This window comes from Carcharodon carcharias, chromosome 12, assembly GCF_017639515.1.
Source record: "Carcharodon carcharias isolate sCarCar2 chromosome 12, sCarCar2.pri, whole genome shotgun sequence".
NCBI lineage: Eukaryota > Metazoa > Chordata > Chondrichthyes > Lamniformes > Lamnidae > Carcharodon > Carcharodon carcharias.
Window position 1 is genome coordinate 23,841,337 of NC_054478.1, and position 27,882 is coordinate 23,869,218.

At 42.1% G+C, this 27,882-nt stretch overlaps 1 protein-coding gene across 8 annotated transcripts in view; it reads left to right on the forward strand.

The window, feature by feature from the left end:
• The window catches only part of LOC121284791 (myc box-dependent-interacting protein 1-like), a 163,680-nt gene that overhangs the window by 104,508 nt on the left and 31,290 nt on the right, over positions 1 to 27,882 (forward strand). For 6 of the 8 annotated variants that reach the window (XM_041200463.1, XM_041200464.1, XM_041200466.1 and 3 more), the window contains 4 exons: positions 140 to 215; positions 2,752 to 2,834; positions 17,975 to 18,116; positions 25,295 to 25,423. In XM_041200463.1, the coding sequence (XP_041056397.1) occupies positions 140 to 215; positions 2,752 to 2,834; positions 17,975 to 18,116; positions 25,295 to 25,423 (430 nt within the window). The remainder of the gene's footprint in view (positions 1 to 139; positions 216 to 2,751; positions 2,835 to 17,974; positions 18,117 to 25,294; positions 25,424 to 27,882) is intronic. The other 2 variants (XM_041200469.1, XM_041200471.1) reach the window with 1 other exon arrangement.

A 27,882-nucleotide genomic window follows, 5' to 3' on the forward strand; every position in this document is an offset into this window, starting at 1 on the left:
CCTCTGATCAATCCTTGGGTCCAAACACTTAATTTGTTGTATTAATCTAACCTTGCAGTGATCCAGTTTTTAGTTCAGTGCAAGACCATGTATCAACTTGCTCTTTTTGATGAATCCTGTTTTAATTTTTGTTTTACAGTCGTGTTGGTTTTTATGTGAACACATTCCAAAGTATAGCTGGTCTGGAGGAAACATTTCATAAAGAAATGAGCAAGGTATGAGGTAATTACTTGGCTTGATGTTTTAGATGCTAGCATTTTGAAAGCATAGATTGAGGTCATCTCAAACTCTGCTTGTCTTAACTTACACCAAGTTCCATTTCCCTATCACCCCTTTGCTTGCTGACCTACATTGACCTCTAGTCAATCAATGTCAGGATTTGAAAATTTTCATCCTTGCATTCAAACCCCTCCATGTGCTTGCCCTTCCCTGTCTTCTCTAATCTCCTCCAGCCCCACAATCCTGAGATATCTGCAATCATCTAATTCTGGCTCCTTCTGCATTCCCAATTATAATTTCTCCCCCCCCCCCCCCCCCCCCCCCCGGTGGCTGTGTCTTTGGTTGCCTCGGCCCCCAGGCTCTGCAATTTACCTCCCTACACCACCTCTGCCTTTTAACTCACCTTACTCCATTGGGATGCTCCTCTAAAACCTACCTTTCTGACTATCTGACCTATATCTCAAGTCGCTCACTGTCATATTTTGTTTATAATATTCCTATGGAGTGCACTGGGACAATTCTTTACATTTACAGATTTTATGTAGCCCTTTAAATGTAAACCAACTATGATCGACACTTCCCAATCCAAAGCATTCTGCTGATGTCCTGAGTTTTTTTTTTGCCTCCGCTGTTTAAGCAAATGTTTTTTTTTATATTTTCATGTTCAGCAAAGTTGCCAAGATCTCAGGACATCGGCAAAATGAAGAATAAACAAAGCTTGGGATCCACTGTCCACTACTTTGGTTTTAAAATGCTGTCTGATATTGGAGGAAGGGTAGATTTGGGCGACAGTTTGAGATTCTTGGAATTTTTAATTTATTCGTTCTTGGGATGTGGGCGTTCCTGGCTAGTCCAGTGTTTTTTTTTTTGCTCATCCCATTGCCCTTGTTAAGACAGTTAAGAGTCAACCACATTGGGTCTGGAGTCTCATGTAGGCCAGACCAGATAAGGACAGCAGATTTCCTTCCCTAAAGGGCATTAGTGAACCAGATGGGTTTGCACAACAATTGACAATCACTAGACTTTTAATTCCAGATTTTTATTGAATTCAAATTCTACCACTTGCCATGATGGGATTCGAACCCAGGTCCTCAGATCACTAATCTAGTGATAATACCACTATGTCACCACCTCCCCCCTCTTTAATGTAATTTAGAATGAGATGACATTTGCAGGGAATGGCAGGAGAGTGGGGCTAGTTGGATTGCTCTTTCTCAGAACCGACATGTGCGATGGTCACCTCTTGTCCCATATTATTCTATGATTTCTGATAGAATGTCTTCTGGAGTTTAAGAGCAAAATTAAATTGGGCAATGACCATGGCAACTTCAAGTTAAAATTGGAGACCAGAGATGTAGGTTGAATTTTCAATTGGCCATTATTTTAAATAGATTTTTGAAATGCATATTTGAAGGCCATTTTTTGCCATTGCTATCACAGGGATACAAGACCAAGGTCTGGTTGTGTTTACCTGAAAGGGATGGATGTACAATAGTGAATAATCCCAGCGTGATTGGATTTCTTGCCTCATTTGATTTAACAACTTTAAATTAAGCTACACAATTGCAGCTAAATAAGAACACCTTGAAGGGATGCGGTGTTGTGGTAATGTCACTGGACGAGTAATCCAGAGGCCCAGGAGGATAATACTCAGATATGGGTTCAAATCCCACTGATAGCTGGTGGAATTTAAATTCAATTAGTAAAATCAGGAACATAAAGCTAATCTCAGTAATGGTCACCATGACAACAATAATCGTATCTTTTTGGTAGAACCCCATCTGGTTCACTAATGTTCTTTAGGGAAGCAAATCTGCCACCCCTACCTGGTCCGGCCTTCGTGTGACTGCGGACTCACAGCAGTGTGGTTGACTCTTAACTGCCCTCTGAAATGGCCTAGCAAGCCACTCAGTTCAAGGGCAATTGAGGATGGGCAGCAAATGCTGGCCTTGCCGCACCCCATGAAAGAAAATACAGCTGCATAGACTTGGTAAAACCTGAGTGTGGTTGGCCATTTTTCAATGATTTTGTCTGATCAGAGTGAAGAAAATTCACCTCTTTGCTCTTTCCTGAGCCTAACCCCCATTGCTAATTCTCAACTGTTAAGATTGCTACTATAGGGAGGTTTGGTACACAAGCCAGCAGTCTCCTCTTGGCGTTGCTATTCTTCTGTTCTTACTCACTGGCTCTCTTGGCTTGCATGTTCTCTTTTTCTCTCACCACCTCCCCTAGAGGGCAAGCTTTTAAGTTCCGGTGTAAACTTGTGCAATAGAAATGGGCATTCAGTCCCATGGTTCTATGTAGGTGTCTTCCCACTCTACTTTATCTCCCGCCATGTAACCTTTTCTTTCCATCTCGTGCTTATCTAACTTTCTATTAAATGCATAAGTGCTGTTTGCCTCAACTAATTCATGTAGTAGTGTTCCACATTCTAGTAACTCTTTCTCTGGTAGCTGTATTTGTGACGATCTTATGTCTCTCTAGCCATGATGCTCTCCATCCTGATCACTGTTTTATTTTGTCCCTCCACAGCTGAACCAGAATCTCGGCGATGTAATGGACCAACTGGAACAGCAACACATGGGCAAGCCCTTACCAGTCAAGGGAGCACCAAGGTTGGTTTTATTAAGGAGATGTGAAGTTCCCTTTTTTTTTTAAAATGCTTTCAGTTTCATTTGTTCTGAAGATTTCTTTGGGGTTGTTTTAATATTTTGTATCTTTGAAAATATTAATGGGTCTCTTACCTCAGTTTCTATATCTGCCACTGGTTGTGATTCCTGGTCTACTGAGGTAACTGACCCTGCCCTCAGATGCTCCGCATTCGGCCCCAATGTTTTGCGTGAGGGATGGGGTTGCCACTCCCACTGATTTAACCTACTATTTCTTACTAAGCGTCTTTACAGACAGTAATGTACTTTTGAAGTGTAAACATTGTTGTAATGGAGGAAACATGACATCCAGTTTGCACACCGCAATCTCTCGCAAATAGCAATGTCTTAATGACCAAATAATTTTTTTTTTTTTTGTAATGTTGATTTGAGAGATAAATGCTAGCCAGGGAACCAATAAGAAGCTCCCCATCGCATCAAAATAGTGCCTAGTCATTTTTTAACTCTGTGATCTCTGATGGGGCAGACAGGGCTCTGGCTTCCAGTTTCATCTGTAAACTAATATAAAAGCAAAAAAACTGCGGATGCTGGAAATCCAAAACAAGAACAAAAGTACCTGGAAAGTTTATATTTCACCTCTCTTCTATTTATACTTAGTTCTGTTAAAGGGTCATTCGGACTCGAAACGTTAACTGTGTTCCTCTCTGCAGATGCTGCCAGACCTGAGTTTTTCCAGGTATTTTTGTTTTTGTTCATCTGTAAACTGTTTTGTGAACCTTCTGATAAGTACCGTATTAATACAAAACAAAAACAAAAACAGAAGTACCTGGAAAAGCTCAGCAGGTCTGGCAGCATCAGCGGAGAAGAGCACAGTTGACGTTTCAAGTCCTTATGACCCTTCAACAGAACTAAGTAAAAGTAGGAAAGGGTGAAATATAAGCTGGGGGGCGGGGGGGGGGGGCGGGGGGGGGGGGTGGTGGGGTGTGGGGGGGGTCTGTGTTGGACAAGCAAGCAGTGATAGGAGCAGATAACCAAAAGCTGTCACAGACAAAAGAACAAAGAGGTGTTGAAGGTGGTGATATTATCTAAAGGAATGTGTTAATTAAGAATAGAGAGCAGGACAAGCAAGGTACAGATTGCTCTAGTGGGGGTGGGGTGAAATAATACTAAAAGGGCATAAAAGGTATAGATAAACAATGGGTGGAAATACATTTAAAAATAATGGAAGTAGGTGGGAAAAAAATCTGTAAATTATTGGAAAAAAACAAAAAGGAGGGGGAAGAAACGGAAAGGGGGTGGGGATGGAGGAGAGAGTTCATGATCTAAAATTGTTGAACTCAATATTCAGTCTGGAAGGCTGTCAAGTGCCTAGTCGGAAGACGAGGTGCTGTTCACAAGTTTGTTTTTGCATTGTGGCTTGGAATACGGTGGTTGCTGAGATATTTGAGTTGTTGTAGGCACTTGGCAATTTTTTTTTTCGTTTTCATTTTTGAGGGGGCAGTAGGGAAGATAAAAAGTAAAGATATCGCACCTGGTTTCCTCTTGCTCCTCCCTGTGATGTACAGGAAGACCAGGCAGCAAGGGGAAAGTCTTGGGCATTAAACATTCTGTCTGTGCTTTGACATTACCGGAAATTTCTACCAGCCCAGACTGTTCCTATCAGAGTGGATAATTGTGAACAAATGCATAAACTTTCTTGCTCAGTTGTAAAGAAGTCTTGCTTCAGCATTAAAGATAGATTCTATAATTATGTTCTAGATTCCTGCAATAATGAAGTCTGTCCCCCTTTCTCCCTCCCTCCTTATTTTTCTAACTTAAATGTTAGAATATTACAGTTATCGCTCCCAGTTGATTTGGACTTATCTTAAATGCTTCATGAATTTGTGTGGAAAATGACTAATTTAAAAGTCAAATTTTAAATCCCACTCAGTTCAATTATAATCTTAATCACTATCTGTTTAATGAATTATATAAACCTATCATTAACAATGACGTGTGGCATAACCAGGCACCCCAAGGAAGTGACTGGCAAACAGTCAGAATCAGAAGATTTATGGCCAAACTTGTGGTCAGAGCTTGGCTTTCAGGAGGCATTTGGAGCTATGGTTGATTTTACTTCCTCTAAGTTACATTTAATACTGTTGCTGAAGGTGTGCCCACATTTCTCCTGTAGAGAGTGGAAATAGAGACTATCAGCGATTTCAAAAGAAAGTTGGTTGGGCGGCTAAGAGAAATAGACTTCGGGGCTATGGGGATGGAGTGGGGGAATGGGACTGACTGGATTGTGGAGAGCCAGCATGAATCCGATGGGCTGAATGGCCACCTCCTGTGCCATAATGACTCTAGGAGGGAAAATGTCTGTCAAACATGCTCCATTTGGAGCAGACTGCTGCAAACTTAAATAATGTGCCAAAATACCCTGCGAATGATTTGAAACTTGACATGCAACTTCAACTTGAATTTAATTGTTTCTTGACAGAGAAAACAACACCTAGAATATCGCATGTATGATGGGCATAATACACTTCTCTGTATGCGAATTTGAGCTCAATATTTTAACTCATTCTTTTTAAAATCACACCTGTTATACAGAGAACTGCACTTCCCCAACCCCCATGAATAGGATAGGGCTGTGTGCATTAGGAATTGGAGTGCCCACCTCTCCTACAAGACTCCTTCCAGTTTCACCTGAAATACAGGCTCGAAACTGGTTTGAGAGCCGCCATAAAGGTGCTGTGTTAATACGAGTTTGTCTCTGCATTGTGGCTTGGAGTGCACTGGTTGCTGAGACATTTGAGTGGTTACAGACACTTAGCAATATTTTTTTTTTGTTTCATTTGAGGGGTCAGTAGGGAAGGTAGAAAGTAAAGATATAGTCTTTTTAGGAGCCAGGTTAAAAATTTCTGAGCCAGTCTGGCCTCCAGTTGACCTATGCCTTTGCTAAGAATGTCATCTGGATGGAAACCTTTACAAGCACTTCGCCATTTAGCCTTAAAGAGGTATGTATGCACTTCAAACTTACACTGCACTGTGGTTTAATGATCATGTCCTTAAGTCCATCCTCTGACAGTGATCCGTATTGTGGGAGATATGCCTGTAGCTTTAAGTTAGTTTTGAACTGTCAATAGCATGCCCAAAGAATTATGTTTGCTTATTGTTCATTAATATGAATAAAATTTGTCATGCCACACACGCACAATTGCTATCAGATGTGCAGCTTAACTTCAGAGTGCCTTCTAAGAAATATTACAACATTCAGCTGTAATGCTTTAGAGAACTGTGGCTTGTAGCCCATGTGGTTATAATTTTCTATGAGCCAAACAGTTTAGGAAAATGTTTTCCTCCTTGGACTTTTGCATAACTTGGACTCTGTAGCAATCTATAACCAACCCCTCCACAGGAAGTCGTTGAGCAGAGCAAGCCAGCTGCTGGCTGGCCTATTCACATTCTTGTTGACTTCCGCAGTGCCATTAACCAATGTTTGATTGCTTGTTAGTTGGCTTAAATGTAGAGGAAATTTGTTTTTGGTTCTGAAAACTACTGGATGATATTTCGATATGGGCGCTCATTTAACATGGCAACACAGATGAAGGAGGCAAAAAGAAAACTTGTTCCCAATCCGGAATAAAACACGAGAAGCTGAAGGTGTGCAATGTCAAAGGGTTCGTATCTTGGTGTAACCATTTTACTACTTAGAGGAGAGGGGAAATGCACACCCAGGATGTTATCATATAAATTTCTGGATTCTGCCTGGCCTGCTGTGTGTTAACATTGAACGGTTAAGAAAACTTCCTTCTGTCTGTGGTTCACAACACACTAAGCATGAGACACGTGGTGGTGTATATGAAGCAGTCTTCAATCTTGTACAGCATAGGTGATCAATCTAACTGTACTGAGTGGCTTTCTGCCTTTTGAGCCCTCAGAATTTTTTTTATTTGTCCATGGGATATGGGTGTCACTGGCTAGACAAACATTTATTACCCACCCCTAATTGACCTTGTTCAGAGGGCAGTTAAGAGTCAACACATTGCTGTAGGGCTGGAGTCGTGTGTAGACCAGAGCAGGTAAAGACAACAGATTTCCTTCCCTAAAGGACATTAGATACTCTGCTCCTTTTATACGCCAGGTTTTCCTTTACACCAAAGGCGTATGTCCTGGATAGGACCCCATGGCATATGTTCCTGAATCCTTTGAAAACAGTCATGTAAACAGTTGTAGTTAATTACTTCAAATTTCTTTCAACTTGTCCTTTAAAGAATGAGCTTTATTAACAGCTAGCTTTGTATATTATAGTCAATGGATCCCTCTGCCTACTTATCACCCTAATCACTAAAGTTACACTTTAATCACCCATGACTAAACTCATTACTGTTGCTTCTTTCTTTGCCGAAGCATTTTTTTAATATAACACTCAGACACTGAAAACAGAAGAGAAGTCATGCTTTCCTCATGCCATTTCGCAACCACCTTGTTCATCTTGGAAAGCCTGTTGCTCCAAAATGCAAAGACATTTGACTTTTAACTCTTAACTCTCAAATGTCCAACATACAGCTCTCCAGGATGCATAGCATTCTGCATTTCCAGCATTTATTGTTCTGCTAATGTCTGGCTTATGGCGAATCTTAATCCAACACTCCATTACATACTGGTACAAAAACAAAAATAGCTGGAAAAACTCAGCAGGCCTGACAGCATCTGTGGAGAGGAACACAGCCAACGTTTCGAGTCCGCATGACTCTTCATCAGAACTGTTCTGGTGAAGAGTCATATGGACTCGAAACGTTGGCTGTGTTTCTCTCTGCAGATGCTGTCAGGCCTGCTGAATTTTTCCAGCTATTTTTGTTTTTGTTTGATTTCCAGCATCTGTGGTGTTTTGCTTCTACATACTGGTAGTTTGACTAGTGCTTTGTCTGATGAGCTTTGACAAATCCACTTAATGGGTTTAAACATTTGTCCACCATCTTGACCAGATTTGCCTTGGATCATGAAGCAAGTGTTCATTTGTGTATAAAAGTCGCTTCTGCCAAATGCACCAAGGATCAGGAGTAAGCTGTTCAGCCTCTTGCGCCTGTTTTGCCATTCAATTAAGTCATGACTGATTTGTGCTTCCATTCCATTTACCCACTTTTGCTCCATACCTTTTACCTAGTAATAAAAAACATCAGTCTTGAGTTTTAATTAATCCCCACAACCATTTGGAAAGGAGTTTGAGAGAAATAGCTTTGAAGTAGTTAACTGTTTGCATGACTTTTCAAAGGTTTCAGGATCATATGACATGAATTCTTATCCAGGACATGCACCTCTGACAAAGGGAGAATCTTGTGTGGTTTAAAAAAAAGGAGCAAGGTGTTCGGACTCATGGCAGAAAGCCACTCCATACAGTTAGATTGATCACTTATGCTGTATATGAATGAAGTCTGAAATTTGTTTGAGAGTTTCATTGCCCTTTGTGTGGAAGATGAGTGATTTCATTCCTGAATGGCAAGCTTTGACTTGTACAACTACGCAACAAATTTTATGTTGCAATGTTTAAGAATAGGTGTGTTGGGAAGAATAAGCTGTTTGGAATAAAGGCAATTTTTGGATGCCTGAAAATTGGGACTATTTACCAGTTTTCACTGGCTACTTTCACTTCATTTCTTTCCTTCCCTGCGCTGAGCAGATTTGCCAGGAGCAATTCCATGAAGGTGAAGAAAACAGGTCATCAGCCTGTTCGAAGGTTTGTGCTGACGCTTGTGGTGGTTTAGTTGGAGCTAGCTGACTTGTGTGGATTGCTTTTTCTCCTTTTTCCTAATGTAGGAATCTTATTGGACATTTAGACTTGCTGTGTGATTTCTTTGCAGAATACTCTTGGACATTTAATAAACTAAAGCTTTATTTTAGAATTTGAATGGAATTGGTGTCAGGAGTGGAATGGAGAGCACCTAAATATTGTGGTTCAGCTGGTCTGTCTGCTGCTAACATCATTTTAACCCCCAGTGTCAGCCTTTGTTTAGTGGCAGCTCTCCTTGTCTCCAAGTTGATATTGTGGGTTCAAACCCTTTATGACTGTTGCAGTTGGAACAGCTGAGTTATTTAAAAATCCCAAAGAGAAACTTTAAACAACTGCCATAACCCATAATTTTTAAGTGTTATGTTTGAGATGTGACTCTAAATTTAGGAATCAGAACTTCTAACAAATTCCCAAACTAATCTCCATTAAGGCAACAGCAACTCATAGACTTAATTAGACACCAGGCAAAGCATTTTGACCTTACAAATTCAAAATGAGGTTCTTTTCACTTTGGTTCCTGTGTAGACAGTTGGAGGCTTCCAGCTGCCTTTGATCTCACATTGCCTCTGCTCTACACACACAACACTGCTGAAGTAATACCTAGCACCGCTCATTGAATGTAAATTCTCATTGTATCACCAACCTCCGAACTAAACCCTGCTAACAATAAAACCCCTTTCATGTTACCAATTTTATTAGTAATATAAACATATTGCTTGATCTCTGCTGGATAGGTGTCAGTTTTCACCCCACTTCTTGAATGTTGTATTCAAAAAATGCAAATACACTAACTCTCTTACATCTCAAAATTAGTGCACATCAAAGCACCCAGACTAGCTGGCTTTAATCCAATTAAGACACACCCACAGACTAAACCTCTGTTTTAAAAGAAAAATGTTTTCCAATAATAATATATACATTAATAGCTTCATGACACAGACCCATTCCAGAGACTTGAGTACACATTCCAGACTAACAATCCAGTGCTACACTGTCACAGGTGCCATCTTTTGGATGAGACGAACCAGGTTCCTGTCTGTCTCCTCAAATGGACATCAAAATACTGCTATGGGATGTTTTAAGAGCAGGGGATTGTCCTGGTCATTTTGTTCCTCAATCAATATCAAAAAACAGATTGGGTTATTCTGGCTTTGCTGTGTGCAAATTGACTGCTGTTTTCTACATTCCAACAGTGACTGTAGTTTGGCTGTAAAGCACTTTGAGACCCTGATAATGTAAGGTACCATATAAAGTCTCTCTCTTCCCATCGTGTAACAGGATAGCATATTAATGATTGCCTCGACAGTCAACAAACCACATTAATCTCCTGGAAATGTTGGCATGGGCCAGTTTTCTTCTGTGGTCATGCACACTAAATCTGCACAACCATTGTTTCATTGACTGAAGTCCTTTTGAGTATTGGGCTCTGCCAAGTGTTGGTTTCAGTTTACATTTTGCCTGAACTTAAGAAGGCAGCACACCACCACCACCTCCACTTTCTCAAGGCCAGTTAAGGATGAGCAATAAATGCTGGCCTAGCCAGTAATGCCCACATCACATGAATGAATAAAAAAAACTATTAATGCAACTTGTGGGTGACTGTCTGTCTCTATTATGAGTCACTGAGGGCGGCAACTATTTTGGTTGATTTCAGTCAGCACTCATGGGGAAAACCTCCCTGTAAACAATCAGCTTCATAGCATTGTTTTTAAGAAAGGGGTCTTTATAACCCTCTCTAACTTGATCCTTTGGTTATTTGAATTTTGGCCAACTTCACTGGGTGCCCATGCCCTACATTTATTCAACATCCCTTAAAGTTCTCTGGTCATTGCTCTTTGGGGGAGCTTGCTGTGTACAAATTGGCCGTTGTGTTCTCCACATTACGACTGCGGCTACACTTGAAAGAACTTCAAGGGCTGTGTCATGCTTTGGGGCATGTGGAGAATCATTAGGTGCTATAAAAATGTGCTTCGCTGTCCTCTTCTCGCACCCCGCCCTTGCGCCACCACCTCAAATGAAGATTCCTGACAATACTATGCGAAGTGCTCTAGGGAGATGATGGTGTAGTGGTAATGTCAATGAACTAGTAATCCAGAGGCCTGGGCTGTTGCTCTGGGAATACTGGTTCAAATCACACTCCGGCAGCTAATTTAAAATATCTGGAATTGAAAGCTACTAACGCTGACCATGACTATTAAATCCCATCTGGTTTATGGAAGGAAATCTGCCATTCTTACCTGGTCTGGCCTACATGTGACTCCAGACCCACAGCAATGTGGCTAACTCGTAACTGCCCTTGAAGGTAATTAAGGATGGGCATCAAATGCTGGCCTTACCAGCAATGCCCACATCCCATGAAAGAATTAAAAAAAAAAAGCACAGGGTAAAGTACCCTGGTTCTCCCCTTTTCCCCCAGTTTTGGGGTGCAACTCATCAAGCCAAAATATTCTACAGGAACCTCTGTACTGGCTTCTTGATGCGATTGTAGTTTGTGTTCCAGGCTGGTTCTTTGAATCAAGGCCTTGCACACAAAGAAATAATGATGCGGTTGTGTGTGTGAAGATAGATTGACTAACATAGTTGTACTTACTGTGAGAGGTTTAGAGGGAGTGGAATTCTTAAAATGCATCCAGGAGAGCTTTTTAAGCCAGTATGTAGAAGGTCCTTTACTTAATTTTAGGGAATGAAGCCAGGCAAGAGATGGAGGTATCAGTGGGGGAATGTTTTGCATATAGTGATTGTAACTGTTGGATTCAAGGTGGTTATGGAAAAGGAGAAGGATGGGCCAGAAATCAGTTCTAATTTGGGGGAAGGCCAATTTTAATAAGATCAAATGATTTAGCCAGAGTGGACTGGGAGCAGCTACTTTTAAGTAAATCTGCGTCAGAGCAGTGGGACTCATTCAAGAAGGAAATAGGGAGAGTACAGGGCCAACATATTCCAGTAAAGATAAAGGTTGAGCCCAACAAATCCACCCTGAATGTTGAGGGATATACAGGATTGGATGAAGAGAAAAAGGGAGGCTTATGGCAGATACCGAAGGTTCAAAACAGCAAAAGCCCTAGAGGAGTATAGAATGTGTGGGGGGAACTTAATAAGGAAATTAGGAGAGCAAAAAGGAACATGAAGAAACATTAGCAGGTCAAGTGAAAATCCAAACTTATTTTATAAGTATATTAATAGGCAGAGGATAACGAGGGAAAGAGTAGGGCCCATTAAGGATCACCGTGGTAATTTGTATGTGGAGCCAGAAGAGGTAGGTAGGGTTCTAAATGAACACTTTGTGTCAAGTGCTCACAAGTGAGAGGGACGATGTGGGTATGGAAATCAGGCAGAAGGACTGATATAATTAAATAAATAAATTAGCATAGAAAGGGAGGAGATTCTAAGTGGTCTGGCAGGCTTAAAAGTAGATAAATCTCCAGGCCTGGGTGAAATGTATCCCAGGCTGTTGAGTGAGGCAAGGGAGGAGATAGCAGGGGCCCTGGCAATTTTCATTACCTCTCTGGCCACATGAAAGTTGTCAAGAGGACTGGAAGACAGCCAAAGTGGATACTTCCTGTTATTCAAGAAGGGAGGATGGGATAAACCAGGGAACTACAGGCCCATCAGTCTAGCCTCAGTGGTGGGAAAACTGTTGGAAGCGATTCTGAGGGACAGAATTAATCTACACTGGGAGAGGCAGGAATTAATCAAGGACAGTCAGCATGGTTTTGTCAAGGGCCAATTTGATTGAATTTTTCAAAGAAGTAACCAGGTGTGTAGATGAGGGCAATGCATTTGACGTAGTCTACTTGGACTTAAAGGCTTTTGGTAAGGTCCCACATGGGAGACTGATTACGAAGGTAAGATCCCATGGAATCCAAGGCAGTTTGGCAAATTGGATCCCGAATTGGCTGATTGGCAGGAAGCAGAGGGTGATGGTTGTTTTTGTGACTGGATGCCTGTGTCCAGTGGGTTCCACAGGGATCAGTGTTGGGTCGCTTGCTGTTTGTGATATATATAAACGATTTAGACTTGAATGTAGGAGGGTTGATCAGTAAGTCTGCGGATGACATGAAAATTGGTGGGGTGGTAAATAGTGAAGAGGATAGCCTTGGATTACAGGAGGAGCTAGATGGGCTGGTCAGATGGGCTGATCAGTGTCAAATGGAATTTAATCCGGATAAGTGTGAGGTGATGCATTTGGGCAGGACAATCACGGCACATAAATACACTATGAATGGTAGGACCCTGGGAAGTACAGAGGATCAGAGGGACCTTGTTGTGCATGTCCACCTGTCCCTTAAGGTAGCGGGACAGGTAAATAAGGTGGTTAAGGCATATGGGATACTTCCCTTTATTAGCTGAGGCATGGAATAGAGCAGGGAGGTTATGCTGGAACAGAGAAGATTTACCAGGATGTTGCCTGGGCTCGAGAGTTTTAGTTATGAGGAGAGATTGGATAGACTAGGGTTATTTTCCCTGGAGCAGAGAAGATTGAGGTGTATAAAATTGAGGTGCATAGATAGGGTAGACAGGAAGGAACTTTTCCCCTTGGAGGGATCAATAACCAGGGGCATAGACTTAAGGTGAGGGGCAGGAGGTTTAGAGGGGATGTGAGGAAGATTTTTTCACCCAGAGAGTGATGGGAATCTGGAACTCACTGCCTGAAAGGATGGTTGAGGCAGAAACCCTCATAACATTTAAGCATTTGGATGTGCACTTGCGATGCCGTGACATTCAAGGCTATGGGCCTAGTGCTGGAAAATGATAGTAGAATAGTTAGGCACTTGTTTGACTGGTGCAGACTCAATGGGCCGAAGGGCCACCTTCTGTGCTGTAGACCTCTGACTCTAATTGGCCCACCTCAATAATACTGCTGGCTTCAAGGCTGGTGACTTGGAGGGTAAATGTAACTCTGGTTGGAAAAACATTGTGCTCTGGATTTCTTCACTTGCACATGCTGAGAAATCTTGACCACAGATGCCAGGTAGCCTGACAAATTTTCTAATCCAGGAATTGAAAATGGGCTGTGGCAAGGATTGCTTCAGTTGATTAGCTGAAGTCGGGCTGTGCTGCTTCTAGGACAACTTGTATTTCAATACCACTCTTTGGCATAGTAAAAGGCACTTCACAGGGGCATTATAAAAACAAAATGCCACTGCACAATGTTAAGATGCCTTGGACAGATGACCAAAAGTAATTTTTAAGGAGTTCCTTAAAGGTGTAGGGAAGGAATTCCCTAGTTTTAGGGTCTAAGCAGCTGAAGGTACCACTGTCAGTGGAGGAGTTATTAAAATTGGGGATGCTTGAGGCTAGAATTGGAGAACGGCACAGATGTCTACAGCGCAGAAGGAGGCCATTTGGCCTATCCTGTCCGTGCCGGTCAACAAAGATCTGACTACACTAATCCCATTTTCCAGCGCTTGGCCCATAGTCCTGGAGGCAATGGCAACACAGGTGAACATTTAAATACTTAAATGTTACGAGAGTTTCTGACTCAACCAACCTTTCAGGCAGTGAGTCCCAGACTCCCACCACCCTCTGGGTAAAATAATTTCTCCTCAACTCCCTTCTCAGCCTCTGTCTCTTACCTTAAATCTATGCTCCCTGGTTATTGACCCCTCTACTAATGGAAAAAGTGCTTTCCTATCTACCCCTATCTGTGCCCCTCATAATTTTATACACCTCTCTCAGGCCCCCTCTCAACCTTTGCAGCTCCAAGGAAAATAACTCCAGCCTATCCAATCTTTCCTCATAACTCAGACCCTCCAGCCCAGGCAGCACCATGGTAAATCTCCTCTGCTGCACCCTCTCCAGTACAATCACATCTTTCTTATAATGTGGTGACCAGAGCTGCACGTAGTAGCCGTAGTTGTGGCCCAACCAGCATTTTATACAGTTCCAGCATAACCTCCCTGCTCTTGCCTTTATTAACTGAGGCGATGAGTACAAGTATCCCATATGCCTTCTTAACCACCTCATCTACTTGCCCTGCTACCTTCAGGGATCTATGGATATGCACACCAAGATCCCCCTGATCTTCAGTACTTTCCAGGATCCTACTATTCATAGCGTAATTCCATTTGCCACTGCTCTGCCCACCTGACTGGTCCATTGATATCCACCTGCAGTTTACGGCTACCCTCACTATTTACCGCCCTACCATATCTTGCAGGGTTGTTGCTGGAGGCGATGGGGAGAGACCAGGCTTTGAAGGGATTTGAAAACAACTATATGAATTTTCAATTCAAGACTGCTGGAGCAGGTACTAATGTAGATCAGTGAGCACAGATGGGTAAATGGGTCTTGATATGAGTTAGGACACAGCATCAGAGTTTGAGTTTATAGAGACTTGATGGTGGGGGGTAGTAGAAAACCTGGGCACCTGAATCTCCAAGTAAGTCCATTTGGTTATTTCCTTCACTGTGACTGTTGTTCAAATTGTTGTCACCTCTTTCTTCAGAAGTGTTATTAACGTTTCTCAGTAAGGTGGTGACCCATGATGCATGGCTGCTTTTAAGAAAAGTGCCTGTAATTGACTTTAGTGACTTGTTGCTGCTAACCAGATTAAACAGTATTAAGTACGTCACCATTTTTGGCTCCTGTCTGGTTTTTAGCTCTTGTGGTGAAGAATTAAAGTGACAGGCCACCAGAAGCTTGCCATGCTTGTGGACTGAATGGAAGTGTTCAGCAAAGCAGTCACCTAACCTGCATTTGGTCTCACTGATGCAGAAGAGACCACATTTTGAGCAGCAATTACAGTATACCAGATTGTACTTCATTAAATCGCTGCTTCACCTGGATGGAGTGTTTGGGGCCTTAGACGATGAGGAGAGAGTGGTGAAAAAGGCAGATGTTACACCTCCTGCCTTTTTTATTAATTTGTGGGATGTGGGTGTTGCTAATGAGGCCAGCATTTATTGTTCATCCCTAACTGCCCTTGAGAAGGTGGTGGTGAGCTGCCACCTTGAACCACTGCAGTCCATATGGCATAGGTACACCCACAGTACTGTAAGGGAGTGAGTTCCAGGACTTCGACCCAGCAACAGTGAAGGAACAGCAATATATTTCCAAGTCAGGATGGTGAGTGGCTTGGAGGGGAACTTCCAGGTGGCGGTGCTCCAATGTGCCTGCTGCCCTTGTCTTTTTAGATGGTAGTGGTCATGGGTTTGGAAGGTGCTGTCTAAGGAGGCTTGGTGAGTTCCTGCACTATATCTTCTAGGTGGTACACCTTGCTGCCACTGTGTATCAGTGGTGGAGGGAGTGAATGTTTGTTTGTGGATGGAGTGCTTTGTCCTGAATGATGCTGTGGGAAAGGGACAGGATGTTGGGGGTGATTGAGGAGTGGACTAGGGTGTCATGGAGGGAACAGTCCCTTCGGAATGCTACTCTAGCAGGGGAAGATATGTTTGGTGGCATCATGCTGGAGGTAGTGGAAATGGTGGAAAATGATCTGTTGAAAACTGAGGCTGGTGGGGTGGATTGTGAGAAGGGAAATCCTACCATGGTTCTTGATCTAGTATACTATGTTCATGCTTAAAATGTGTTATCGTCTACATCGGGAACACCAAATGCAGATTGGGTGACCGTCTTGCGGAGCACTTCCATTCAGTCTGCAAGCATGACCCACAGATTCCGGTGGCCTGTATGTTAATTCTCTACCTTGCCCTCATGCTGACATTTCTGTCCGTGGCCTGCTGCACTGTTCCAGAAAAGCCCCGTGCAAGCTTGAATAGCACCTCGCCTTTTCATTTAGGCATTTCACAGCCTTATGGACTCAACATTGAGTTAAACAGTTTCAGGTCATAATCTCCATTTTATTTCCTTTGCTTGGTTTTGGTTTTTTACTTCGTCAGCAGCAGCACTTGCTCTTCTGTTTCTTTGCTTTCTTGTCCTATCTCCATTCCCTTGGCTTCTGAAGACAATTCTTCTGTCATTTCAATCTCTCCTATCACAAACCTACCTTTTTGTCCTTGTCCCACCCACCCCTTGGTCAAAACCATATAGACCTCTAACTTCTCCCAGTTGAATTAATCAAAATGTGGGGAAATGATAGAATTCACCAGGAAACTCCATAGTGTCAGCTTGCCAACCAATCACTGCACTTTTGCAGGATAAATTGTTGCTCCCTTTGAAATTTGGCATTCTTGCATCTCACCTGATGAGTGCAAGATGTAAAGATTTGATGGCATGTCTTTTTTTTTCAGCAATACTCAAGTTCTGTACTACTAAGTGACTAATGCTAGTCTCCCTGTGCAAGCCTGACAGTCTCTTAGTTCACTGTCGTTGGAGCCCAGCTGTTTTTGATGTTTCTATTATATACTGACACTTCATCCAGTAATGTTTTTAATTGGGGGGTGGGGGGAGCAAAGGGCAAGATATTGGCAAGTTCCATAAGTCTCAGAACTTCTCTCAGTAGTTATTTCCAATGTTTATGACTTGCAGAATGCATAATTCTAGATATGCATATGAGCAACACCACTTTTTTTCCCTCAATATTTTGTTTCAGTGTACATGTGAAATTTTAACAACTCTGCCTCTGCCTTGGCTCGCCTGATTAAAATCCTAATGGATGCCTTTTGTTGCCTCTGGACCCAATTATTCCAATGATCTCTTTGCTGACTTTTACCTTTCACCCTCTAAGCTTGAGCCTATCCAAAACGCTTCTACCACTATCACGTTGAACCCTGATCTCCCATCACCTATGTGCTTGCTGACCAAGAGTGGCTGCTGGTCTTGCAATGACTCAATTTTAAAATACTCATCCTTTTCACATTCCTCAATTGCACTTCTCCCTATCTTAATTTCTGTAGCCATCCAAGATCTCTATGCTCCTCCAATTTTGGCTCTGCGGCTGGTGACTGAGTGTTCAGCTGCCTCTGCCCCAAGCTCTGAAATTGCTTCCTTAGTCTTCCACCTCTCCTCCCTCCTCTTACCATGCTATTCAAAACCAATGCTTTGACCAAGCTTTTGCTTACCTGTCCTAATATCGTTTTATATGGCTTGGTGTCAGAATTTGACTCTTGCAAAATGTGTTGGGTTGCTTTACTACATGAAAGGTGCTATATAAATGCAAATGTTTGAATGTGGGTACTTTTCATGTGTGGGTGAACTAGGGCTCATGAGGCAATCCTTAATCAGTTCTGTAAAGAATTTAGGAGGAACCTCTTTACAAAGAATGGTGAGAATGTGGAACTTGCTACCACATGGAGTAGTTGAGGTGAATAGCCTACATGTAAAGGGAACTAACGAAGGAGAAATTACTAAAAGGGTATGTTTATGTCCTGAGGCAATGAAAGATGCTATGTTAAAAAGTATTTCTTTTTGAGGGGATATTCTGTTGAACATTGCATTATGAATTTCAAGGAGTTGTATGTTGTACCAACAGTACCCCTGTGAAACTAGAGAAGTCTGCATCACCAACAGTGGAAGAGTCTCCACCCAACAGTCCCACAACAAAGAATGACAACCATGTACCTGCTGCTTCTCCCACACCACACGCCCCTCCTATACCAAAGTCACCATCCCAGGTAACGTAGTTCATCAGTTGCCTTTCTGGTGGCTGCCTTATGATATTCTTCAGTTAAATAATTGGTTTTTCCTTTAGTTCTGTGTGTCGACATCCAGGATCTGTATTAGAGGTTGGGAATAGTCCTGGAATACTGACGGTGGAATGGTTTGATTTGGAATTTTGCAGCTGTCATGAGAGAACATCTGAACTTTGCTCACCATGGCATAAAATGTGTTGGTTTTGCTCTAAGCTGGTCAGTGGACAGCCAGTTACTGTCTCTTCCAATCCTAGACATTTGCTGACTATACTTGTGCTAACTGTATTGCAGTAGTGAATCTGCTGTTGTCATAAAAACAAAAAAACTGCGGATGCTGGAAATCCAAAACAAAAACAGAATTACCTGGAAAAACTCAGCAGGTCTGGCAGCATCGGCGGAGAAGAAAAGAGTTGACGTTTCGAGTCCTCATGACCCTTCGACAGAACTTGAGTTCGAGTCCAAGAAAGAGTTGAAATATAAGCTGGTTTAAGGTGTGTGTGTGGGGGGGGCGGAGAGATAGAGAGACAGAGGTGGAGGAGGGGGCGGTGTGGTTGTAGGGACAAACAAGCAGTGATAGAAGCAGATCATCAAAAGATGTCAATGACAATAGTACAATAGAACACATAGGTGTTAAAATTAAAGTTGGTGATATTATCTAAACGAATGTGCTAATTAAGAATGGATGGTAGGGCACTCAAGGTATAGCTCTAGTGGGGTTTTTTTTTATATAATGGAAATAGGTGGGAAAAGGAAAATCTTTATAATTTATTGGGGAAAAAAAAAAAGGAAGGGGGAAACAGAAAGGGGGTGGGGATGGGGGAGGGAGCTCACGACCTAAAGTTGTTGAATTCAATATTCAGTCCGGAAGGCTGTAAAGTCCCTAGTCGGAAGATGAGGTGTTGTTCCACCAAATCCCTTATTGGATTCATTAGTGACTATCTTAATATTTGAAGTCCCTCATTCATCACTAATGCTTTACTTTAACAAAGTTATGATAAAAATCACTGGATTATCAAATGCTTCAAGTTCATAAAAGTTCCTGCTGTTGTCATAGTTGTTTGTATTCTGCTAAACCAGCATCTGCAGTTTTTTTGTTTTTAAACTGGTTGTTATTGGGAATTGAGCTCACTTGAATTGCATGTAAAATTCGGGAGAGTTTAACTGAAATATTCCCATATTGCGCTTATTTCAATCTGCTCCATTGCATTACTATAAAGTAAAGCCCCACACAATGAAAGGTGGCTAAAATCACCTGTAATTTTATGAACTTGAAGCATTTGATAATCCAGTGATTTTTATCATAACTTTGTTAAAGTAAAGCATTAGTGATGAATGAGGGACTTCAAATATTAAGATAGTCACTAATGAATCCAATAAGGGATTTGGTGGGGGGGAACTTCTTTACCCAGAGTGGTTAAAATGTGAAACTCACTGAAGTTGGGGATTTTAAATATGATGGGGCAAAAAGCAGAGAGTGACCGCTAATGAAGGTTAGCTTGCAAATTGTAAATTGAGAATGAGTCCCAGTTGTTACACTGGATGAGGATTTGGTAATTTTAGATGGAGTTAGAGCCTTAGTTGGCTACAGAGATACACTCACATGTGAAAAGTATAAATAGCTGATTAGTTGTGCGTCATTTGGTTCCACAGTAGTACTACATAGACTAATTTGCTATCTTGAATTAAGTGCCTAATATTAATTTGAATAAATTAGTCATAAGTTGTTCTGACTCTTGGAGGGTTGAAAGCTGTTCGAAATATGCATTTTATTTTCTTTCTTACTATTCCACCGCACCCCCCCCACCCCCCAATGCCTACTGTTCTATGTGCCAACAAAGAGGGAAAAGAGACTTACCTGTTGAACCAAAGTAGGAAAGGAGAAGGCCATTCAGGTGTGATAGGATCCTGGGCAATGCACTTAGCCACTGAGACATCAGGCAGTCTGATGTTGTATTTCTACGAATTAGAAGGAATTGATCAGAATGATTTGTATTTATTACACTCTGGTGCACTGAATGCCCCGTTATTAAAATAATTGGACTGGATTTAACATTTTTGTGACCTGTCTATAAATACGCTGTCTATAAACTGTTTTTAAATTCAAACAATTAAACTTGATGAGTTACAAGAACCGTCAAAGAGCCAGCTATATAAAGAGGTGACAGGTGTATGTGTGGGGGGTACTGAGTCTTAAGTGACTTCACCCTCTCGGTGAATCCGATAGCTGACTGGTCATGCCTCTGCTATTTGAACTGAGCTAAATGATACTACATAAATTCCTGCTTACTACATTGCTGCCTGACGCCACCCATATACCACTGCAGTGGAACAAATGCCTCTAAATCTGTCAATCTGGCTCTAGTTTCAAAATCCAAGGGCAATTGTATTGGGGCTCCCCCTGCTTAAAAAATGTTAATGTCAGAATTATTTTAGTAACAACCAATTCACAGCCTGGGATTTAACCTAGAACTGTGTGCATTTTCATATCAAAAGTAAACATATTTCTAAATTCACATATTGAGTGGCTAAGTATTCTGCAGTGGTAAAATGTTGGAACCTACTGCAATATGGAGCAAAACAAAAACAAAAACAGAATTACCTGGAAAAACTCAGCAGGTCTGGCAGCATCGGCGGAGAAGAAAAGAGTTGACGTTTCGAGTCCTCATGACCCTTCGACAGAACTTGAGTTCGAGTCCAAGAAGGAGTTGAAATATAAGCTGGTTTAAGGTGTGTATGTGGGGGGGGCGGAGAGAGAGAGAGAGAGGTGGAGTGGAGGTGTGGTTGTAGGGACAAACAAGCAGTGATAGAAGCAGATCATCAAAAGATGTCAACAACAATAGTACAAAAGAACACAGAGGTGTTAAAGTTGGTGATATTATCTAAACGAATGTGCTAATTAAGAATGGATGGTAGGGCACTCAAGGTATAGCTCTAGTGGGGGTGGGGAGAGCATAAAAGATGTAAAAAAAAAAAAATTTTTATAATGGAAATAGGTGGGAAAAGGAAAATCTATATAATTTATTGGAAAAAAAAGAAAAAGAAGGGGGAAACAGAATGGGGGTGGGGATAGGGGAGGGAGCTCACGACCTAAAGTTGTTGAATTCAATATTCAATCCGGATGGCTGTAAAGTGCCTAGTCGGAAGATGAGGTGTTGTTCCTCCAGTTTGCGTTGGGCTTCACTGGAACAATGCAGCAAGCCAAGGACAGACATGTGGGCAAGAGAGCAGGGTGGAGTGTTAAAATGGCAAGCGACAGGGAGGTTTGGGTCATTCTTGCGGACAGACCACAGGTGTTCTGCAAAGCGGTCGCCCAGTTTACGTTTGGTCTCTCCAATGTAGAGGAGACCACATTGGGAGCAACGAATGCAGTAGACTAAGTTGGGGGAAATGCAAGTGAAATGCTGCTTCACTTGAAAGGAGTGTTTGGGTCCTTGGACGGTGAGGAGAGAGGAAGTGAAGGGGCAGGTGTTGCATCTTTTGCGTGGGCATGGGGTGGTGCCATAGGAGGGGGTTGAGGAGTAGGGGGTGATGGAGGAGTGGACCAGGGTGTCCCAGAGGCAAGTTCTGTCGAAGGGTCATGAGGACTCGAAACGTCAACTCTTTTCTTCTCCGCCGATGCTGCCAGACATGCTGAGTTTTTCCAGGTAATTCGGTTTTTGTTTTTGTTTTGGATTTCCAGCATCCGCAGTTTTTTTGTTTTTATTATTGCAATATGGAGCAGTTGAGGCAAATAGCATAGTGCATTTAAGGGGAAGCTAGACAAGAACATGAGGGAATGCTGATAGAGGAGGAAGGATGGGAGGAGTCTTGAGTAAAGCATACTAACCAGCATGGACTAGTTAATTTGAATGGTCTGCTTCTGTTCTGTATATTCGACCATTGTTAGCATGCAGACTGAAGTCTTATAACCCCTCACTCAGCAAATACCTTTAGTCACATCTCAATTCTGCTGCCTGGAGGAATTGCTGAGCATTTCAACCAGGGGAGGCTCACTGGGTCTTTAGAGATTAGTAAAGGTAAACAAAATAACTTGCCTTTATATAAGCGCAATGTCCCAAGACATTTCACTGGAGTATCAGCAAACAAAATTTGACACCAAGCCATGTATATTATTTGGCCAGGTGACAACAGGCTTGGTCAAAGCTGGGTTTTAAGGAGTGTCTTAGAGGAAAGACCAGTTTAGGGAGGGAATTCCCTAACTTAGGGCTGAGGCAGCTGAAGGCATGGCCACTGATGGTGGACTGAAGAAAAATTTTGGAGGATCTTACAGATGGAAGAATTGAGATGGCTAGGGGTGTGATAATTATGGCTGGGGGGACTGACTGTCCTAGGCTCAATCATCTTCAGCTGCTTTGTTAATGACCATCTTTCCATCATAAGGTCAGAAATGGAGATGTACAATCATCAGTGAACAATGTTCACCATTGCTGATAATTCTGATACTGAAGCTGTCCCAAATGCAGCGAGACCGGGACAATATTTGGGCTTGGGCTGGCAAGTGGCAAGTAGCATTCATGCCACACACAAGTGCCAGGAATAATCATCTCCAGCAAGAGAGAATCTAACTATCGCCCCTTGATATTCAACAGCATAACCATTGCTGAATCCTCCACTATCAACATCCTGGGGGTTACCATTGACCAGAAACTTAACTGGATTAGCCATATAAATACTGTGGCTACAAGAGCAGGTCAAAAGGCTACAAATCCTGTAGTGAGTAACTCACCTGACTCCCTATATAGCCTTTCTGCCATCTGCAAGGCACAAGTCAGGAGTTGATGGAATACTCTCCACTTACCTTGATGAGTTCAGCTCCAATAACACTCCAAGCTTAACACCATCCAGGACAAAGCAGCCCACTTGATTGGCACCCCATCCACAAACATTCACTCCCTCCACCTACGCACAGTAGCAGCAGTGTGTACCATCTACTAGATGTGCTGCAGAAACTCACCAAGGCTCCTTCGACAGCACCTTCCAAACCCATGACAGCTATCGTCTAAAAGCACAAAGGCAGCAGATGCATTGGAGCGCCACCACCTGGAAGTTGCCCTCCAAGTCACTTACCATCCTGGCTCGGAAATATATTCACTATCACTGGGTTAAGACCCTGGAACTCCATTCCTAACAGCACTGTGGGTGTACAACAGTGGCTCAAGAAGGCAGCTCACCACTACCTCAACGGCAACTAGGGGTGGGCAATAACCAGCGAAGCCCACATCCTATGCATGAATTAATTAAAAAAAAAAACTGGTTCTGTTCACATTGTTGTTAAATGCCATCTGCTTCTAGTGCAAAAAAAGAGAAACATAAGTTTGACTGTTTGACTTTGTATTGAAATCCAGGGCTTGAAGATGTACAATGCCTGTTTTAACTGGGATGGGACTGGGAGGGATGAATGTTAGCAGCAGGAAATTGACCTCATTTTTACCCAGCACCCTAGCAAGCACTGCTACTGGACTGTGATTTTGGACACAGTTCAAATGAGAACCTTTCAATCTCTCCAGTGATTTGTTCCTGGCCATTTAAACTGTAGTCTGCCGAGAGTATGAGACTCCCTGCAAAATGGAATTGAGGCAAATGGTATTGATATGTAGAGATTGGGATGTGAGGGAGAAAAGAGTAGAAATTATGTGGAAGAGGTGTGGGAGAGGCTTATGTGCAGCATAGACACTAGCATAGTACGTTAGGACCAAATGGCCTGTTTGTGGTGTATAATATGTAATTCTGTGTGTAAACCTTGCTCAAAGCACTAATACAGCTTTATATCTTTTTAAATTGAATGACATTCATTGGAAAAATGTGGCTTTTATTTTAAGACCGTGTTAATTTGAATCATCTGAGGACTGACTGTGTAAAGGAGTACTCTTTTTTGCTGATTTATCACCAATGACTCTATCAAGTGCTCTGCAGTCAGCTGTAGCCTAGGACATCCTCCTCCGTCTTTCAATGATATATTTAGGACCCTGAACACCAGTATTTGTCTAAGCCGAAATCATGGTTTCAGTGGGAGATTGGACTCTGAGCTAGTGTTCTTATTTTTCTGCTGTGGTTGACAATTAGTGGGGCTGACGCAGCTGTTTTGTTGTTTCTACCGTCGATACAGGGGAAATTTGATAAGAGTTCATAATTGAAAAGTTTTGATAAAATCAATAGAGGAATGAACTGATTTGAGTGGCAGGAGAGTCCGTAATCAGAGGGCACCAGCTTAAGGCAATTGGCAAAAGAACCAGAGGCAGCGTGAGCAAATGTCAGCCCTGGCTCAGTTGGTACCACTATTAAATATATGGAGGCTGCATAAAGTTTTGTATCAGTACTTGATGATGCATGAGAATGTTTATTTACTCTGGTGAAGCACAGGTGGAAGAGTGATGTGTATTTTTTAAAAAAAAATGAAGGGTTGGTTGCAATGTGAATCTCTTGTGCACTTTTTCCGGTGCCCCCCCTGTCCTCTTCATAGTTTGGAAACCAGATAGATTCATAGTACTTTTAGCTATGGGGTAAGATTGCATAGGCTGGAGCAGAGGAGAAATTTCATTGAGGTGTATAAAATTGACGGGGCCTAGATAGTGGGTAGGAAGGGTTTGTTTCCATTAGCAGAGGGACCAACAACTAAGGGGAAAGATTTAAAGTAATTAGACTGGCGCAGACTAGATGGGCCGAAGGACCTTTTTCTGTGCTGTAAACCTCTGACTCTATGACTTTAGAAGGGTTAAAGGGGAGTTGAGGAGGAATATTTTCACCCAGAGGATGGTGGGGATTTGGAATTCACTGGCTGAAAGGGTGGTGGGGGGGAGAAGCCCTAATCATGTTTGGATGTGCATTTGAGTTGCTGTAACCTACAGGGCTACAGACAGCTGGAAAGTGAGACAAGACTAGATGACTCTCTTTTTGGCCCAGCAAGACCACGATGGGCTAAATGGCTGCCTCCTGTATTGTATGTTGGTTTAAACAAAGCTGAACAAATTGAACAAGTTTTCCTTTATCTGTCTGCTTGATCTGTGTTCTACACCTCCCTCTAGGTCTAGCCTGCTCTGCTGTTCCTGTTCCTCAATGCACTTGATCTCTATTGATGTTTGTTACAAAGTTTTTAGCGTTGATTGTCCTGCCTTGCTCTTTTCCTGCTTTTTTGCTATTGATGTATTTTTGTGCATATGCAGCAAAGGAAAGGCCCTCCAGTGCCCCCTCCACCAAAGGTCACACCGTCAAAGGACATCAAGCAAGAAAATATCCTCAATCTGTTTGACGACAGTTTCATCCCTGAGATAAGTGTGACGACACCTTCACAGGTTAGCCATTGCCTCTTCCAACACTCTTGTGATCTCCATCACCATCTTAACATCCCCTCCATTTTCATCACCACTTTCGACTAATCTTCAATATTCCTTTCTGCATGAAGCATGCTTTGGGTTAGTTGATGGCTTCTTGTGCCTGACCCCTCCCTTCAGTTACTGACCTAACACGACTATTCCTGTCTTCACTCCAACTAGACTGGAATTGCCACCTTTTCCTAACAAAAACTGCGATGCATTAAAATGTTTTGACCTTCAATGGGTCAAAGTTGCAAAATAACCAAAAAGATTTATCTCAACGCCAATATTGTCAGAAATTAATTTGTATTAGTGGGGGTGGGAAGAAAGTAACCAGACTATGCTTAGTTAATATTTTAGGCACTTACAATGTGTGGCAGCTCCAAATCTCTCAATCTTTTATTCCCTTGTCTGTAGCTACTTACCAAATATTGCAAAGTCAACATACTAATTGTTCCTCAGAGTGCTTATTCTTGTACACTTGGAGGACACTGGTTGTCATCTACATGCTCTAGTTTGAACAAGTGTCTAATGGGCTGTGTTTGACGAGCAATTTTTTTCCCCAAACCACTTGTACAGTATTGACATTGATTCAAGTTGAACGGATTTCAGCAATTTGTAATCGCTCAGTCTAACCATAAATGGGGAAGTTCTGTGGTTTAGCTAAAGCAAGAAATTTCATTTTATACTGAGTTGGGGTATAAAGTTAGCTTCAAGTGTTTCTTTGCACAGTGCTCAAATTTTAGTGAATTATTTTACTATAATGTTTTGCACATAGGATCATTTTACTTTTTAACCAGTGATGATTACTCTCAATTACTTGATTGAAGCACATCAGATCCTGAGGGGACTTGATGGACTGGATGTGGAAAGGATGTTTTGTCTTGTGAGAGAATCTAGAACTTGGGCTTCACTCCCTTTTAAAATAAGGGGTAGCCTGTGTAAGATGAGGAAAAATATTTTGAGGATTGAGTCTTTGGAGTTCTCTTCCTCAAAAGGTGGTTGAGGCAGAGTCCTTGAACATCTTTAAGGCAGAGGTAGGTAGATTCTTGAGTAAGGAGGTTGAAGGTTATCTGGGCTTGACAGGAATGTGAAGTTGAGGTTAAAATCAAGACAGTCATGACCTTATTGAATGCCAGAGCAGGCCTGAGGGGCCCAGAGGCCTCCTACTGCTCCTAATTCGTTTGCTTGTATGTAATTTGGGATATTCAGCATTGCCGTTTGAGAATCTGTTCTGACTTTTTTTAAAATGACGGGTTGGACACAATCTGGTTAGTTGGCCTGTTTGAAATGTTTAGGGACTAGAGGTTCTGCTTTATTTAAAAACCAATGGCAGAACGTGGAATTAAATGCCCTCTCGGACTGCTGAGGTGAGGTAAGTATGCAGTTGTTACAGCCTTCTAGAAGGAAAGAGGTACCTGGACATCCCCATGTATTGGGTGTGGAAGGGATAATGAGCTTTTAATTATGATTTTTAGTTATGGACAACTGAAGTCACATATTGTATATATGAAGGTTTTGAGTCAGAAGGAATCTTCACAAGTATTTCCTGACTTAGTTGCAGATTGCTTGGCTTTTCCAGGGGATAATGTGGGGAAGTGGATGTGTGTATGGAAGGTTACGGTACTAGTCAAGTTGATGAAGTAAAAACAAAGTGCTGTGAAAACTCAGATCTGGCAGCATCTGTGGAGAGGAAAGAGTTAATTTCTCGAGTCCGATATGACGACTCTTTGGAGTTCCGAAGAAGAGTCATATTGGACTCTAAACGTTAACTCTTTCTGTCTCCACGGATACTGCCAGACCTGCTGAGTTTTTCCAGCACTTTGTTTTTTATTTCAGATTTCCAGCAGCTACAGGATTTTGCTTTTATTTTAATGAAGTTGATGAGATGGAGCAGGCCTCCTCGCCACTCCTGCAGAGGGGTGGACTTGATTCTACTAATTCACCTCTCTGGTGCATATGCTGTAAGGGGGTGAAAATGGTAAATATAGTCACTGTAGGCTGATACTATCAGTGTGGTGGGGTCATGGGATGTGGTAGGGGTGGTGTGCATCTTTCCTGAGAAGGCTTGCACCATCTCTTCTAATCCTTTCTTAAATTTTATTTATAATTGGGCTTGCCTTTTCTTGAATATTGGTCTCCACCATTTTTAAACTTTTTCCCAGAAGCATGTAAATTGGAGTGTTGAGCTCTTCCTGATGAGTTTGCTGGTTTCTTGTGGGCACTATTAATTAGAATATTTAGATGGAATTTGGTGTTTTTTTTTCTTCTTTTGGTTAGCATCTTCCAGATTCACTAACGGACCATCCAGGGAGGTGCAGATGGCATTTGGTAATAAATCTACATTCCCTGCGCTACTGCCTCCTGATGGCTGGAGGAAGGTACTTGTATATTCTTGAAGAACATGGGAGGTTCTTCAGTATGTGAACTTCAGGTCC